Source organism: Adiantum capillus-veneris, chromosome 27 (genome assembly GCF_014529385.1).
Source record: "Adiantum capillus-veneris isolate H3 chromosome 27, ASM1452938v2, whole genome shotgun sequence".
Classification (NCBI taxonomy): Eukaryota; Viridiplantae; Streptophyta; class Polypodiopsida; order Polypodiales; family Pteridaceae; genus Adiantum; species Adiantum capillus-veneris.
This window is the reverse complement of record NC_140957.1, coordinates 1,423,493-1,441,528: the sequence shown is the minus strand read 5'-3', so window position 1 is coordinate 1,441,528 and position 18,036 is coordinate 1,423,493. Positions and strand designations below refer to the sequence as shown.

Sequence of the window (18,036 nt, the reverse complement as noted above, 5' to 3'; positions counted from 1 at the left end):
CGCCCGTCCTCTATTCTTTCTTCTGTTCTGTTCTGACTACTGACTGAGAAAGTGTTTCCACTTTCTTTCTGCTTAGGGGATTTCCCTCTTCTGCGAGACTGGTTGGAAGCTCTCGAAAAGAGAGTCTATCTTCCAAAACAGCTCATCGGAAGCTCTCACAGAGGAGAGTTCACCTTCCCTTATGTGTTGCCTTCATGCTCATTCATTCATGCATCGAACACAAAAGAGAAACAAGCAAAATGCACACGCACATGCTTGCTGTAATTTTCTGCACATAACCTGAAATTCTTACCTGTGCACACCCCTACGCCGAAACAGAGGTCTTCTTCGCGATGGAATCGCGCCAAACTTGATGTAGACTTAGGATAAGGAGAGAGAAGAGAATTTCTATGGCTGATCTGCTGAAAACAGCCCTAATCGAGGTGATTAGGGGCTGAAAACAGAGAATTACAGCAGCCGCACTCTGCTAAGAGAGCGTCTACGGCAGCTTCTCGCAATGAAACTTCACCAGAAGGTGTCTATGACTGTGAGATCCCTTGTTCTTGACAATGGGAGCACAAGGCTACCACATATGTCGCAAGGGGCTGCTCTCAAGTTTCAATGGAGGGCTCCACCGCGTAGAGCACGCTCACATTAGGGGGGATAGGTGCACTGCCAGCCCTGAAAATGGGGGAGGGGGGCTCCTAAATAGCCATCAAGGAGAGGGGGCGCTAGGAAGAGAGAGAGGGTGAGAGTGAGAGTGAGAGAGAGTTAGTTTGCATTGGTAAGTGTGCCACTTGGCACACTTACTTTAAAAAACTTAAAAACCATTCAACTTTTGACTTTAAAAACTTCTAGCTCATTAATTAAAAATGTGCAACTAACTAACAAATGCTACCAATGATTCTTTTATGAGAACACCAAAGGCCTGCCGGCGCAATGCCGCACTTGCACTGCACCGCCTTTACCTGTTCACACTTGTCCGGCCGCCTGCCCGGGCACGGACCGTTAAATTTAATTTAACGAAACTTACCCTAAGGCTTTATTAGCTTTATTAGCCTTAGGGTCACTGTTCTAAGGACCCCATCTCATTCATGTGCTTGTACTGACGCGCGTATTTTTCCTGAGCCTAAAATCTGAGGCTACTGCTTACCCCTTTCTGAAGACCCGATTTCCCAATCACTAGGGCTTCAGGGTAATTTCTGATAAGGTCCCTCTGAGGTGTTGTGGCCCGCATTTAGGCTCACCTGAGGCCTTAGAACTGCTAGGTCTATTCTGGTGTGCACACAACTAATTAGATAATTCTTTTCTCGTAAATAAATTAATTATTTACAAAGTCTGACTTAGTTACAGTGTGGGCAATCTCTATTTCCGCGATTCTTTGTCTCTCCTTGAGGAAAGACAAGGGGCCGGAGCATCCACCCACCGATTTCGCAAGAGAAGCTTGCTTTGCCATCTTCGGAGGCCGGCCACCATCACTTGAAGACCCCTTGGACTTCTTGGACATCTTGGAGGAGGCACTACCATCACATGAGACCGCCGTGGCACCGGTAGCCATGGACATAGTTGGAGAGGCCTCTTCCTCCGAATCGGAGCTATCAACATTCGGCGACACGAACTCATCCGAGGTGACTCTACCCTTGCGTGTCTTCAATGGAAGATACTTTCTCTTGCATTCCGCAAGGATATCTTCGGGGATATTAGGACATGGCCCCGCTTGTCCTCCCATCTTTGTCAAGTGGATGATGAGACAGGTGACGGAAGAGGTCATACCTTTTGGGCAATATTTGCACCACCACTTGCAAGCGTTTTGCTTGCCCCCCACCCGCTCAAAATATCGGCAATGCTTCTCAAAGGCTTCGTGAAGAGGAGGCGGCATTATGTAGCTAGTAGCTACTAGTATGATGTATGATGTATCAATAGATTAGAGAGAGAGAGAGAGAGAGAGAGAGAGAGACCCAAGGAAGCTTGAAGGAGAGACCCGACACCCAAGGGAGCTTGAAGGAGAGAGACCCAATGGAGACTCGAGAGCTTGAGCCCACTTGAGAGCTTCAATGGAAGCACATGGATGATGAGAGGCTAGAGCATTGAGAGGCTTGCATTGAGAGGCTTAGGGCTAGAGCTTGTACAATGTAGCTTGTAGTTGTAGGTTGTGTTGGATAACAAAGGGGAAGGGTTGCTTAAATAGGAAGAGCCTAGAGGAAGAGCATGTGAGCAATGGGCATTGGGCAATAAGCATGGCAATGGCCCATGGGCCATGGGCATTGCAATTGCCTTCAAAACTGCCCGTAAGAAGCTCCAAAACGGCTACAAAGTGCACACTGCAAACGGTCAAAAATCTGCCAACGGTCATAAACGGGCGGAAAAAAATCACCGGACGGAACAAACGACTCGAACGGGACGGGACGGGTCCGGACGAACGGAACGACACGTGCCGTACGACGTACGAAAACTACCCTGACCGGCGGTAAACCTAGCGTTTTCAGTCAAGGACCAAAGATCAGCCAATGTTTTCATTTGCAAGCAGATCAGCCAGCGTTTTGCTTTTGAAGATCCAAATCGGCGGTAGCAGAACCAGCAGAAGACAAATCAGCCCTTGCATTAGCAGATTGCACAACAAGGGACTTAGCATTTTTGAAGCACAATCCCAAATCAGCCTAGCGTTTTTGCATCTGCAAGAGACTTAGCGTTTTTCCAAATCTTCGCGACAGAACCACAGTAGACTCAGTGTTTTCAGTTTTCAGCATTCAGGCATAGCAGTAGAACCCCCAAACCTCGAACACTCCAAGTCAAGAATCAATCACCACAGCACCAAATAACCACTTCAAAACAATTCACAGATCACAATAGATTTGCACTGGCCCGGCGGAGTTCCGTGCCTAGAGATAATGGCCCCAAAGACCGGCGCCCCTTTTGATATTTCTTTATGTATTAAAATCAAGTACAAAGAGCGGTTAGGGTTTCACTCTCAGACTCTGCGACCAGATGCTCTGAGAAGTGGGCCCTCACCGCTTATATAAAGATTACAAGGGATGCCCAAAAGCTGAGCCCCAAAAGCTTCCAGTTAAAAAGCAATCTCTCTCTCTCTCTCTCAAGAGAGTGAAATAAAGCAGGTATTCCCTTGCTCTCCCTCTCTCTCTCCAAAGCGTAGCCCAAAAAGCATGCCCAATTTGCGTCGCTAGGAAGAGAAAAAGCAAGCCCGCAAATTCCGGAAATCCGTACACTGCTGCCACGTGGCATTTGCCGCCATATTAGGGTTTTAGCCAGCAGTTAGGGTTAGGGTTTCCAAAAAGTAGGGTTTCTGGAAATTAGGGTTTCTGCTGTCGATACCCACGTCATCACTTTGTGACATACCCCCCTCTTGAAAGCATTGTAATCGACCGCGATTACGCCTGCAAACTCGACAGAAGCCATAAACCGTCTTAGCAGACACTGGCTGTTAGTACCTACGTACTAGGAACACACATTTAGCACATGTACCAAATCGACAGTCACATCACACGACATCACAGGACATCACTAGACATCACATGACATTCAACATTCATTCAGATATTAGACCATGATTTATCGGCAATGTAGCTAGCAAACGCATCTAGGTCCAATCGGGACCTCATCGATGTCCGATTGACTAACCCCTATCGCAACCATGTCTATTCGAGATCATTCAGACCAAAATGCTGCAGTCATTATTTCGTCTATCAATTCTTGCACTTAAAAGAAGTCAAGAACAAATCAGTATCATAATCAAGAATTCCATTTCATAAAGTCGTACAGCAGAATACTGTCAGCTTTCAATATCCCTGAAGCTCAAAGAGACATCACTGACTCTAGTATCTAAATCAAGGCATCTGTTTACAAAGGAGCGGAGTGACTCCCCTCTTGTGCATCCCACTGCACCAGATCTCCGGCCAAGCTGAATTCTGGGTTCCGTTTGGAGTAGACTATGCTAAACCAAAAGCATCGAGGTAAAGTTTCACAATCTGAGGAGTATCTGCTAGGTCCTCCTCCATCCACTTTGCATCCAATGCAAAATAGTTCTTGAACTTAACCAAGAACCACCTTCGGACTTTACCTTTAGTCTTCGTATCCTTATGTGCCAAAATCTGTTCAGGAACAAGGATCTCCTCGTTTTCTTCCACTTCGAGTTGCTCATCATGCTCCCCATCATCAGTACATCGCCCTTAATAGGTTTCAAGAGACTCACATGGAATGCATTGTGAATCCTTCGAGTATCTGGCAGTTTCAATCGGAAGGAGACATCATTTATCTTTTCAGTGATCTGGAAAGGTCCGTAGTATCGCCCAATCATCCTCCTTCAATTTCAAGTCGCGACGATGGCGATCCGCTGCCTTTTTCTGTCGTTCTTGAGACTTCTGCAAAGTCTTGCGAACCTTAGCAAAAGACGTATCCAAATCTCGCGTATATTCATCCGCTTCAAAAATCTTATCTTTAGTGCTTAGGAAGGGTGGAACCTTCGCAGCACCTTCAACAATCTCAAATGGCGCCTTCCCCGTCGAAGAGTGTATAGTGTTATTGTAGGAAAATTCCACCAAAGATAAGTACTTTTCCCATTGAGTCTTCTGATCAGAGATATAAGACTTCAATAAATCTAGAACCATTGAATTTGCAATCTCAGATTGCCCATCAGTCTACGGGTGGAACGATGACGAGAACTGCAACCGCGTGCCAATGTTCTCCCAAATTGCCTTCCAAAACAAACTCGTAAATCTAGGGTCTCTGTCGGAGACAATCGTCTCAGGCATGCCATGTAATCTCAAGATCTGGGTCACAAACAGTCTCGCTAAGTGATCCGGCTTGACTGTTTTCTTCACTGGAATGAAATGAGCTTGTTTGCTAAATCTGTCAATAACAGTCCAGATACCATCGTGACCACTCCGTGTTCTCGAGAGATCAAGAATGCAATACTTTCCCAGGGGCGGGTGGGTATGGGTAAAGGCTGTAACAATCCCTGTCCCTTATGCCTGTCAAACTTGACCTTCTGGCATACTAAGCAACTGCGCACAAACTCTTCCACATCCTTTTTGAGTCTCGGCTAAAAGAAGTCTCTCTCTACCGCCTTCATGGTGGCACCAATGCCGCGGTGACCCGTAAAAGGTGGAGAGTGGCATTCAGTCATAACCTTTTCCCTCAACCGCTGTGTAACGCACAACATGGTTTTTCTCATCAAGTAGCCTTTCTGAATGGAGTATCCTGCTACTGTCTCCCCATCCTGTATCCGTGTGAAAATATCTGCAAAATCTGTATCTGTGGCATATTGATCGACCATATCCTCGAAGCTCCTATGATGTATCGCGGAAATAGCCAGAACCAACGGCTTCCGAGACAAAGCATCTGCCACCACATTCTTCTCTCCCTGCACATGGACAATCTGGAAGTGAAACTGTGACAAGATGTTCGCCCACCGCATCTGCTTTTCCGAAAGCTGCTTCTGTGACAATAAGTAGCGCAAACTCTGATGGTCTGTAAAGCCAGGTAAAATCCGCTCCGAGTAGGTAATGCCGCCACTGAGTAAGAGTATGGATAACCGCCAGAAGCTCTTTCTCATAATATACCTTCATAAGTTCAGAATAGTCTGAACTCACGAATTATAAGAGGGAATAAAGCACTCATAAAACTATAAAAGCAAGGGACACACGAAAAGAAAAGAAAAACAAAAACAAACAAACTAACTAACTAAATCACTTTGATTGCTTCGAAACAAAACTAGATAAAACAAAACATTATTAACTTAAAAATGTTTTCAAAAAAGGTATGTGTAAAATAAGTTGACGCAACTTACTTGGCTTAAAACAAGTATTCAACTTTAAGCAAAAAAAAAAAAAAAAAAAAGGATAAGACATCTTAAAAACTTAATCCTCGAAATCAAACTTCACACAACAACCTATAACGGAACACATTCTTAAGTCCTCAGGTAAGCTAAATATGAAATTGAAAAATGAATACTACTACAAACCTACGAAGAGCAAAGAACCAAACTTGACAATATGTGATCTCAACTTCACTGCTTGTCCAAACAGGAAGAATAAAATTATCACCTTTATCATGCATAGCTTGGACAACAGCTATGACATCCCTACTCACGTCGTCAGTGCCCAAGAGTAGGTGCAGGTTTATATAGAGGTCATTCATGCTTTGAACGTACTCTACAAAACCAACGAGCTGAGTTTCTATCACCCTCCGGAGGTGATGGGCATACTCAGCCATGATAAAGGCTAGCAATTGTCAAGCTATAGTGAAAATACTAGAAACGCTAAAGATCAAAACAACAACATAAGGTGTTATTAAGTCAAACAATAAGTCGGCTTTTTAGCTCCCCACTTCTATTGAATTTACTACTGATTATCTTGAACATTCCAAAGGAAGAAACACTAAAAATAAACTTACTACGATGCAAAAATGAACGAACTTTTTTCATGATTCTTTTGAATGAGTATCCTTTTTCAACTAGTAAAGAAATAAGATGGCAAGATTGAACAACAAAAGTAGATTTACTAGAACAAAGACGAGAAAATCTAAATAGTTGAGAGCAAATGACACCGTACTTAGCTAAAAGAAAAATGTTCGAAGAAATGTGAGGCATGCGGATGATTTTTAGATTGGCATATTCTGGTTCAAGGCGCTTATCATAGATATCTACTTCTAATCCCAAGGGAGTCTGAAAAATCTTAAGGTCTAAAAAGGCACAACAATCACTATTTGTGGTACAGTTAAGTTCACAAAACTCCTTGGGATAAATCCCTCCGCCTACAGAACTCGAATTCAAGTACATAAAATCTTGAAAAGAAGGAACGTCAGGGACAAAAAGATCATCTACAAAGCGTCTTACATTGCATAACTTGTGCAAAAATATTGGGCAAGTGTTAGCAAGGACAAGACGCTCCATAAAATCAAACTCATAAGTAAAAAGATAGAAATTAGCAAGAAAAACAGCACAATTGGTACCCATAGGGATACCAATTGTTTGCTTGAAAAGAGAGTCGCCGATGGTTATATATAAATTGTCCAAAAGAAAATCTAACCAAGATATGATGTCAATGTCATCTACAATCCTGGTGAATCTCTTTCTTCCTTTGTCTACATCTACATTCTTATTTTTCAGCCATAAGAATTCAAAGTTCAAGGCTGACTTTTCTACTAGCAATGCCTTGTACCTATCCTTCTCAAGCTTGAACGCAAAAGCTTTTGAAATAAGAGACTTGACTCTAAATTTAAGGTCCTCCAAATTTAGCTTCGTGTATAGCGTTGTAAAGTCAAAGTTTGGAGACATAAAGGAGAAGATTTCTCCTTAAGGCTTCTTGAAGAGTTCAAAAACTTTAAAACAGGAATCACACCTACTGAATCATTTAAAATCCAACTTGAATCGGTAGGTACGTCTGCTTCCTTTAGCATATTATTCCACAATTCATTTACGCTAGGTAAAATGGCTTTGAAACAATAACTAAGCCATTTGGAAACCTCGGTCAAAGAGGTGTTACAAGAAGCAGCTATAAATCTAGGCTTTATAGGGTTCTTGTGGAACTTCCAAACGGTATATAAAAAAGGTAATTTAGGCTGGCACTTAAAACCAAAAGACTTACAAAAGTCTTCATGTTTCAAGATAACCTCTTGCATTGAAAGATCACAATCACTGTAAGTCTGAGAATTTACTTCACCTAACAAGCATTCTAAATAGAACTTTTTGCACGTGACAACAAAGTTATTAGAGCACTTATCTACATAAGAGATTACAAAATCACGATGAAACTTCCTAAGAGCATCACGATCAGAAGAAGATAAGCTATTCCTTCCTGAAGAAACGTTCCGAGAGCAAGATGCTAATTTCAAAGAAGCTTTCTTGAGGATTACAGACTTCCAATGGGTAAAAATACCTTGAACTCCTAAAGACTCCTCAAACTTTACTACGAAACTAGAAATTCCTTTTTCTATGGCTTTGAGAAGGCAAGAGTCGTTTGAGGAAGGGAGCCTATATTTAGTACCTCTTGAGAAAAGGTCTTTCAAAGAATCCGAAGGAAGGATAGAACAATCGGCAGTAACTACATGACCCAAAGCTCCATTTACGTAAGAAGAAAAGGCAGTTTTACTACAAGGGCAATCAATACTTGAGATTGCAAGCCTCTCTTGCTTTTTAAGATTACGTCCTATGTCACTATAGTTGAAAGCTTTTTGTCCTAAAGTTTTCACATATTTGAAAGCTACGACAGGATGGTTCCATACCTTTCTCACACAAGGAGGGAGAGCATCCAAAGCTTCTTGAGATCTCAAAATAGAGCTTAATCCAATCTTGTCTAAGTCAGGGGAGGTAAAGATAGTTATCAACAAATCTTTCTTTCCAACCAAGGGATTTTTCAGACTAGGACATTTGGACTTCAGAAATTTGCCTAACAGTACTCGGAGTTGAGTACTGTGAGACTCTCTTAGCTCCAAATCTTCATAAGAGTAGTTCTCAAGGGTATACAAGAGCTTAAATAGGATCCTTATATTATACCTTTCATATATTTTATAAGAAAAAGAACCCAATTCCATGGCACAAGATAAGTAAATCAATCTCCGTTTGAAATCTCTATAAGCAAAAATTCTATGGTTAGAAGGGTCATCACTCTCAATTCTAGAGATTGAAGCCCTAGGGAGACCTTGTACTCTACTAGAAATAGTGTTGTGCAAAACAACTGGATTGATTTCAGGGATAGAAGGCGGATCTGAACGAGAACCTTTAGGAATCCAAATTCTTTTAAACTGACTTGAAGGGAGAACTAACTCGGGTTTGGGATGCCTTCGCCAAAGCATAGGTTTCTTATGGTAAATTGTCTTATTTTTACATAAAGAAGACTTTCCTTCCAAGTCGAAACCTTTAGGGAAAAAAGTATGCAAAGTTCTCATCCAAAATAACTCTTGAGGCCACGCTAATTTATAGAACTCTTTAGAGTTTCTAAAATTACCTTCTATGTGCTCAATGGGAAAACAACGGAAAGACTCAAACCCATGTTTTGCTATTGCCGCATACAAGGGTTTCACACTTTCACGTACGGTGCTCTTACTTTGAACTTTTCTCACTTCTCTTACATGTTCCTGAAAACGAACAAAAGCTGTTCGAAAGGTTTCGCCAACATACATCATAGAACTATCGTGAATATTATAAATAACATAAATAACTTGAGAGGTATGAACCGGACTTAGAGGACGATCTACCACAAGATGTTTTTTCCTTAAACGCCTCAAACGATTGAGGGCTTTTATGGAAGAACTTGTGTAATGAGTACTAACTAAGACATTCTTAAAAGAAGCCCAACGAATAGGACCATCACCAAAAACATGCAAATTCTTCAAATTAGACTTAGCTAAAAACTTAAATCTTTCTTGATACAGACTATGACTACTTCTAGCTACTGAAAAGAAAGAAGGGTCGAAAAGACGTACCTGAGAGTCATCAACATTGCTGGTTGAAGCTGAAGAAGAAGTAAAAGTGTTTTTCATTTTTGTAGTAAGGTCAGTGTTTCAGTCTTTCTCATAATCTGTGTTGTCATCTCCGGCCTAGAGAACAATCGGCTCTCATAAGCAATGACATGGCCTTCTTGCATAAAGGCCGCACCCTGACTACGACCACAAGCATCACAATATACTTCGAATGACTTATGCAAGTCCGGCAAAGTCAAAACTGGTCCCGTAGTCAATTTCTCTTTCAATGTCTGAAAGGCAGTCACCTCTATGGATCCCCACGAGAAGGGACTCCTTTCTATGTCAAGATATGCAGAGGGGAAGCAACCTCTGCAAACTTTCGTATGAACAGCCTGTAGTACGAACACGCTCCCAAGAAGCTTCTAACTTCATGGACATTCTTCAAATCAGGCCAATCACGTATAGTCTCTATCTTGGCCGGATCCATTTGCACTCCTGCTGCTGAGACAATGTGTCCCAAAAAGTGTCTCTGGTAGGAAAAATTCACTTCTTTGCATTAATCACTAACTAGTGATCTCGTAATGCCTGAAAGACCTAAAGCAGATGATCTCTGTGTTCTGCCTCATTCTTGGAGAAAACAATGATGTCGTCAAAGAAAGTGCCAACAAATAGCCTGTACTCTCGAAAAATCATGTCCATCATCCGGTTAAATGTCGCAGGAGCATTGGTTAAGCAAAAAGGCATCACCAAAAACTCAAATAACCCAAAAGTAGTTCGAAAGGCTGTCTTGTAGACGTCCCCCGGCGCGATTCGGATCTGATGATATCCACTCTTCAGGTCAATCCTGCTAAAGCACGAGGATCCCGGTAACCTGTCGAGTATATCATCGATCCTAGGAATCGGAAATATGTTCTTGATGGTGATTTTGTTGAGAGCTCTATAATCGATTCACATTCTCCAAGATCCGTCTTTCTTCAAAACCAACAACACTGGAGAGCAATACGGTGAAGTAGTAGGCTGGACAAGACCCTTTTCCAAGAGGTCTTTCGCTTGGTTCATAATCTCTACATTCTGTGCTCGGCTCACACGGTAAGGTGGCCGGTTCGGTGGTGTGCTTCCAGGTATCAGATCAATAGTATGATCTTCAGGACGAGCAGGTGGTAACTTGCCTAGTAGGCCCTCTGAGAAGCAATCGGCGTGAGAGTGGAAAAAATCTTGGCGTTCTTTATCAAGTTTAGACATATTTGTCCTATCCTTATCTCTCAATTCTTTCATAAAGATCGAGTAAACAAACAGACTGGATTTCATTAATTTTGAAATGGCCGAAGCCGATACAATAGGGACAGACTCGCCCTTTAGTTTAATATCAAGTACAATTGTTCTGCCCTTTTCTGTAGTCAAAGTCGTTTTTCTCGCCCGATAATCGACCATGGTGGTTCTTGTGGTACCAGGGAATCCCTAAGAGAACATCACAACCCTCCAAAGGCATTATGAAGCAGTCCTCATGCCCCAAATACCCCTGACAATGCAATCGAAGTTTGCCAATGACAGGTGTAATGGCTACGTCCCTGTTGGGTGCCGCTAGAACTGCCTCCGCAAGTGGTCCCATCCGATTGGGAGTGATCTCGAGCCGCGCCGCCAATTCCGGTGAAATGAAGTTGGCCTTGGCTCCTCCATCAAAGAAGATTAGGGCCTCTTGATCTTTCACTTTGCCCCAAGCTCGGCAAAGTTCTGTACTCTCGTCCATAGTGTCGGGATCGGTCCCCACACAATCTGGAACCATTCCTGTTTTCATCTAACCTTTTCGTCCACGTTCCTCAGCTGCTCTCGAACTCTCGGGCCTGTCGTCGTCCTTATTATTATGTTCTTTTTGTGCCTTTTTAGGGCACTTCGTGGAGATATGTCCATGTTCCCCACATCCAAAGCACTTCCCCTCCTTGATGAATCGAGCTCGCTCCTGAGGAGTAAGCTTGGGTCGTGCATCCTTTTTCTCTGGGTTGCTCTTTTTCTTTCTACTTTCATTCCCAGAAGTCTATTCAGCTCGTTGTGTCATGGCCTCATCTGTGGGGTAGGTCAGACTGCCAAAGTGAATGGCAAAGCCCCGCTTCGCATGACTCATCAACTCTTGAATAGAAGTTGACTTCTGTTCCAAGCGGTGATCTCGACCCAAGGTAAACCGCTCAATCTGTTCTCTGAACGAGATCTTCTTGAATGAAGAGGCGGGTAGAAAAGAGCTCCAGAATCTCTCACAGTAAGCATTGATTGTATCTTTCTTGGTCATCTCAAGATGGTTCCAAGCAGCTCATATATCTCGTTCATACTCTTGCGTCAACCAAGAAGAAATAAAAAGCTTCTTAAATTTCAGCCATTTAACTGGCGCAGTCTTGTTTAGAAGAAGCGTGGACCACCAAGTGCGAGCATTCCCCTTAAAGTAAGAGGCAGCTCTGCTAATCTTGGAGTGCTCTGAATAGCGTCCTCCCGCGAAAGCGATGTCAAGCTGTTGTATAAAAGACAAAGCCTTCGAAGCATCTAGTATCCTGAAAAAGTATCAAACTTGATCGAGTGGCCACCTTCCTTAAACTCTCGGACTTTCTTGCTTTTATCTTCGAGAAAGTCATACTGGTTGGCTTTATAAAAATTCTTCTTGTTCGCATAAAAGTTTCCGTCGTCGGAATCTAAGCTATCTATAGACGAGTCCTCAATAGAATTGTCAATCTCTGGGCGAGATTTAGCCTTCTTTGCCTTTTTCTTGCCCTTTCTGAAGCGTTGTCTCTTGCTTCGCTTTTTACCTTTTCTGTCTTCTTCGCTCGAATCTGAAGAGCTAGAAGAACTGTCGGAAGAAGAAGAAGAAGAACTGGGTACTCCTTCAAAGTGAACACGCTTCTTCTATTACTTTGCTTTGTCAAATGTCGACTGACGACCCAAATAACCCAGGAAGTCAGTGCCTTCCTTCTGCTTTTTGGCTTTCTTTTGCGCGTCGAAAAGCTGAGCAATCCGTGCATCAACCACCTCTTCTAGTTCCTTCTCTGTATACTGTTTGTGATCAGAAGGTTTCTTGAGAGCGGGTTTCAAGGGTGGTGTAGTGGTTTTCTGCCACTGCGCATGCACTTCTTGAAAAGAAGTCTTGCTCATATATTTTGCCAATTTCGGATCCTTCGCAAAACTGAGCATCATCTTTGTTGCATCGCCGATCAATTGACGACGCCTCATCTCTCTTTGCTCCGCCTGAGTAGGCCGAGGCGGGCCATACTCTGTCGGAATCTTCGTTGTGATCCCTGCCCGCATCTCCAGATGCAGAGGGAGTCAACTAATCCTTGCGTGAAGCCATAGGTGCCGCGGAAAAAAAAATTGGGGATCAGATTTCTCGTAGAAGAGAAATCGGCCGTGCTCTGAAACCATTGTAACAGACTTGGACACTCCAAGTCAAGAATCAATCACCACAGCACCAAATAACCACTTCAAAACAATTCACAGATCACAATAGATTTGCACTAGCCCGGCGGAGTTCCGTGCCTAGAGATATTGGCCCCACAGACTGGTGCCCCTTTCGGTGTTTCTTATGTATTAAAATCAATGTCAAAGTACAAAGAGCGGTTAGGGTTTCACTCTCAGACTCTGCGTCCAGATGCTCTGAGAAGTGAGGCCCTCACCGCGTATATAAAGATTACAAGGGATGCCCAAAAGCAGAGCCCCAAAAGCTTCCAGTTAAAAAGCAATCTCTCTCTCTCTCAAGAGAGTAAAATAAAGCAGGTATTCCCTTGCTCTCTCTCTCTCTCCAAAGCGTAGCCCAAAAAGCATGCCCAATTTGCGTCGCTAGGAAGAGAAAAAGCAAGCCCGCAAATTCCCGAAATCCGTACACTACGGCCACGTGGCATTTGCCGCCAGATTAGGGTTTTAGCCAACAGTTAGGGTTAGGGTTTTCAGAAATTAGGGTTTTTGAAAATTAGGGTTTCTAACAGAAATTAGGGTTTGCAAGAAATTAGGGTTTCTGCTGTCAGTAGCCACATCATCACTTTGTGACAGACCGCTCTCGCCATAGAGAGTAGGGCCCTCAGAGGAGGGTTTGACAACATTCTGGTGTCGTATTCTTCTCTCTCTATCTCTTAGTCTCAGCACCTTCATTCATAGTGTTCACCACTTTGTTTGTGTCCATTGCACTCTCTCACTAAAGGAACGGAAGGCTTTCCCTTCCATCGGTAAAAGGAACCCTTGAGCCAAATTCAGTGCACTCATCTTGAGCAAAGTTCAACATTCACTTCCGTTGCACCTTACACTGGGACACGTGGACGTGTTCGTTCCACTAAAACGATCCAAAACAAAGAATTACAGTCTGCTGTGTTTTTCTGTTGGTTTAGGGTTTCATACCTAACTGCAAGAGAACGCAAGGGGAGCCTCGGGAAGGCCTTGGGATGCTTAGACAGGGCTTTGGGCACCTCACACTGGAAAAACAGAGAATTACAACTACATGTCTGGATTGTCTATTTTCAATTGAATAAAGAAATACCGAAAGGGGTACCAGTCTTTGAGGCCTACAGGGTGTCAGCCTTCGTGTGCACAGTGACATTCTTTTCGCTGGACGCATTTGTGTTCTCTTTTCTTCTCAAGTGCTCTGAGTAATGTTAACAGGTAATTGAATTAGTACCGCCCTCTACGGTGTAGAAGCCGGTTATAATGGGACTCTACCTACTACCTAGAAGAGAGCGTGCCTTGTGTGCACGTCGTAAAATGTACAGCCAAACCAATAGTGGACCAGTATTGTCACCGTTGTACTTAGCTCTAGAAAACTGCCAAGCTGGAGACGCAGAAGCTATGAAGGATCTAGAAACATGAGGGGGTGGTGGGGCACGAAGTAGAGGCGGAGAGGATAGTGCCATGGGTGGGGATGGTTGGGTGGGGGTGTGATGGTGCTGTAGTGTTAGTGGGTGGGAGCAAAAGGAAAGAAGGGGCCGGTGAAGATGGAAGAGGTGGGAAGTCTGTCTCCAGAGCTAAATGCGAGGAAGCTTTGGGTGGATGCCACGAAGTAGAGGGTATGTCCGGTGGCGGTTGAACCGGCTGAGTAGTTGAGACCTGTGAGACTGTCGAGGAGACAGGTTGTCAAGGTGGTGGGTGTGGTGCTGCTGGAGGAGTCTCTCTCTCTCTCTCTCTCTCTCTCCAAAAATTGGTCCTCCAAGACTAATTGTTTTCCCTATTTCTTGGTTCAAGTCATGAATTTACGTTTGCTTGGACTATTTATTTCTCTATAAACAATAGCAAATTGACATCCCACAATGGCTTAATGAAAAGTCACACACATATACACACATTGACACTTGATAAGAGCAAGCTACGGATGGGGAATGAAGTTTTTTTATTTGCCTTTGCAATCTGAGCATTTTGGTGACTATGCGAAGAACTTTAGAGCGATTCAAGTTGTTCCAGGTAATCATTTTCCAAGCTAAGCCTTGTCTGGGCCATTGCATCCCATCCAGCCCTAAAATTAGAAGGCTGCAACACCTTCCAAGGGGGTTTTACCCTTCTAGAGAAGCGCTAGAAAAATGCTACCCTTCTATGTAATCGTAAAAAAAAATTGTATGCCCTTCCAATTTGTGTAGATAGAAAAAGGGAGTTTCTTTATGGTCCTTTGAAAGGAAAAGTAGAGTCACATTTCAAATTTGAGGGCTAATCCCATCCCTGGCATTGCAAAATAGCTAGAAAGATACTTTGCAAATCGTTTCCCAAACGTGAGCATCACCTCATCAATGCTATCACCAAGTAGGGACAGGCCCTGCTCCAAAAAACAGCAATCGAGCAATGGCAACGTGAGAAGCAGGGTGGATGCAGGTGTGACAACTCTGATGACACGGGACATGCACGGCTTTACATGCTAAGTATGCTACTTGACTTTGATCGGACGCCTACTGCCCAGTGAAGCTAACCAGGCAATGAGCTGGAGAGCACCACGCCTAGACAACCTGACCCTCTGCCCAGCAAAGAGGCAAGTTATACAGTCCGGCAGGGAGCCTCTCAAGTATGACAAGCGACATGTGACAATATTCTTGCTTGGTGTCTAACTAAGATCTCCTCATCATTGACATGATTGGGCCGTTGCTATACGCTTGAATGCAGATTCACAAGATCTAATAAAGCTGTTAAAGAGAATCAGCAGTTGGGATAAAAATAGGCTGCTACCCTCGATTGATGTCGCTGTTGAGAACTTCCAGGAGGTTGTCTAACGAGGCGTAGCGGATTCCTGTCACAATCCCCTGTGGCTTCGACAGCCTCACCTTCACAATCCCATTCTCCAGCCTCACCTGCAAATAGAAACACGAGGGAATCACATGGTGAACAAAACACAGGCCACACCCCATACAGAGAGAGAGAGAGAGAGAGAGAGAGAGAGAGGTGCACATACATAGTCCCCTTCATCGACAAGGTGCACATCATTTTCTGTCTTCAGATGGACAGGAGCTGCCATTCTCTCTCTCTCTCTCTCTCTCTCTCTCTCTCCGTTGTAAGTTTTCCTCTTCTTCTCCTTCTTCTAGCCCACGAAGCAACGATACTCGAACTTGCACTTTAAGATGCGCAGTCGTTGTGAACAATTCACCTCTTACCAAATGTGAAAATCAATGGTCCATGGGAGAGTATGTGTGCCACTAGATTTCAAAAATGCCATTTTAAACAGAATCTAAAGAGATTCTATTTGAAATGGCATTTTTAAAATTGTTTAAAGGGAGTTTTAATTTTAAGCATGTATCTACATGCAGGTCAACTGCCTGATCTCTCTCTCTCTCTCTCTCTCTCTCTCTCTCTCATATGCAGGTGCACTCCTTCAAAGCGCGCTCTCTCGTGCGGGTGCACTCCTTCAAAGCGCGCAAGAGAGAGCGAGGTGAGGCTTTGTTTTTTTTTAGGGGGGGAGGGGGGAGCGTAGGAGGGAATCTTGACAATAATTATTTTTTTTACGAGAGCGCCAGTATGTGTCACTGTTTTTTTTTGAGGGATTGGTCAAGCATTACATAATGATTTAGAGTCAACTATCACCCGGGACACTTTACAAAAATGTTGCACAATTCTTGCGGTTGTGGCACCGCTCCGGGTCTTGGGGTGGAGCACCATGGCAATCAAGGAAACGACAAGCCGGATAACTGTTTTCAACGGGTAAAAGCATTGGCATTAATTGTGCTCGAGCAAACTTCAACAAGACTAGCGCTTATTTGCGGGCTTTTCTCCTTTGTCACTTTCACCACCTTCTTTTCTTCTCTTCTCTACACAAGAAAGCGAAAGCATCAAAGAAATCATTGAAGGTTAGTTTTTCTGCAACCCAAAAACCCAAATATCCAAGCTCCAATTTTATTCACTTCATCATCGTGTGAAGGTGGTTTCTAATTAATAACTTCAATTTCTAAACTGAGAACGCTCCGCATACAATGCATACCTTCATTGGTTGAAATGCACAAATACCAAATTGCTCGATGATTATGATAAAATGCAAGGACCTTGGCACTAGGGGAAGCGAGCTAGCTTGATTGATGCCGCTGATTTTTTCGGCTTGCGTATCGTGATGTTCATGAGCATCAAAAACCAATGGTTTATAAACATCAACCAATGCTAGTGTTAATGTACTTGTGATGTTCATTAAAATCGACCAATGCTACCCTTATGCTTTGTATTTTTTTACTCTCTTATTGTGTGCCTTGAGAGGTTGAAGCTTGCTTCATTGACGCTTAGTCTTTCAAGTTGATTGTTTGGTATGTTGAGAGTTTGTCCGCATTAATTTTGTATCACGTGTTATTGTGTGCCTTGGGTGTTTGGAGCTTGTTGTTTTTGTGTGTCTTGGGAGGATAGAGATGCTTGACTGATGCTCTAACTTCTTTGTGAGCATGTCCTCTCAATACTAGAGTTGGAGTGTGTGTGTGTGTGTGTGTGTGTGTGTTGTGTGCGTGCATGTGTGGATGGTGAGACCAGTCGTCTACAGGTTGAGGCTTTCCATCTACAAGTTAAAGCTTTTCAAAATCACTGTCAGTGACCAAAGAGTTAGCTCTTCGAGCGAGCTCAATGGAGCGAGCTTTTTTTTTTCGGGCCGCCCTCCCTAGCTCTCCTTCCTCCTCTTGCCGCCCATGTGCCTCCTCCCCTCCACTTGCTTCTCCTCCTCAGCCTCCTCCTCCAACATCCTCCCTCCCCTCCACCTTCTTACTCCATCTCCTCCTCTAGTCGCCATCCTCTTCCTCCTTACTCATCCCTCTCCTTTACCTCATTCCTCCCTCTCTCTCTCTCTCTCTCTCTCTCTCTCTCTCTCTCTCTCTCTCTCTATGTGTGCGTCTCTCCAACCTCTCTCCCTCTCTCTCTCTCTATCTCTCTCCTCTTGTCCTCCCATGTCTCTCTTTCTCTCTCCCCCACTACCCTCCCCCTCCCCTCCCTCCTCTCTCTATCTCTCTCTCTCTCCCTCCCTCTTCATCTCCTCTACCTCATTCCTCTCTCTCTCTCTCTCTCTCTCTCTCTCTCTCTCTCTCTCTCTCTATGTGTCCTCTCTCTTTCCCTCTCTCCCAATAAACCGTGCTTACTCTCTCTCTCTCTCTCCCTCTCTCTCTTTTTCTCTCTCCTGCTCCTATTACCCTCTCTCTTACCCACTCCTCCACTAACCCCTTACCTCTCTCTCTCTCTCTC

General features: G+C 43.7%; 1 protein-coding gene across 6 annotated transcripts in view; it reads right to left on the bottom strand.

The window, feature by feature from the left end:
* LOC147421395 (uncharacterized) overlaps nucleotides 1-15,952 on the bottom strand; it is a 215,291-nt gene extending 199,339 nt beyond the window's left edge. For 3 of the 6 annotated variants that reach the window (XM_086503337.1, XM_086503339.1, XM_086503338.1), the window contains exons 1-2: nucleotides 15,788-15,950; nucleotides 15,565-15,686 (exon numbers count right to left, since the gene is read on the bottom strand). In XM_086503337.1, the coding sequence (XP_086359463.1) occupies nucleotides 15,565-15,686; nucleotides 15,788-15,850 (185 nt within the window). In that variant the 5' untranslated portion in view covers nucleotides 15,851-15,950. Of the gene's footprint in view, nucleotides 1-15,564; nucleotides 15,687-15,787 lie in introns of all 6 variants that reach the window. The other 3 variants (XM_086503336.1, XM_086503334.1, XM_086503335.1) reach the window with 3 other exon arrangements.
* Nucleotides 15,953-18,036: the final 2,084 nt, after the last annotated feature.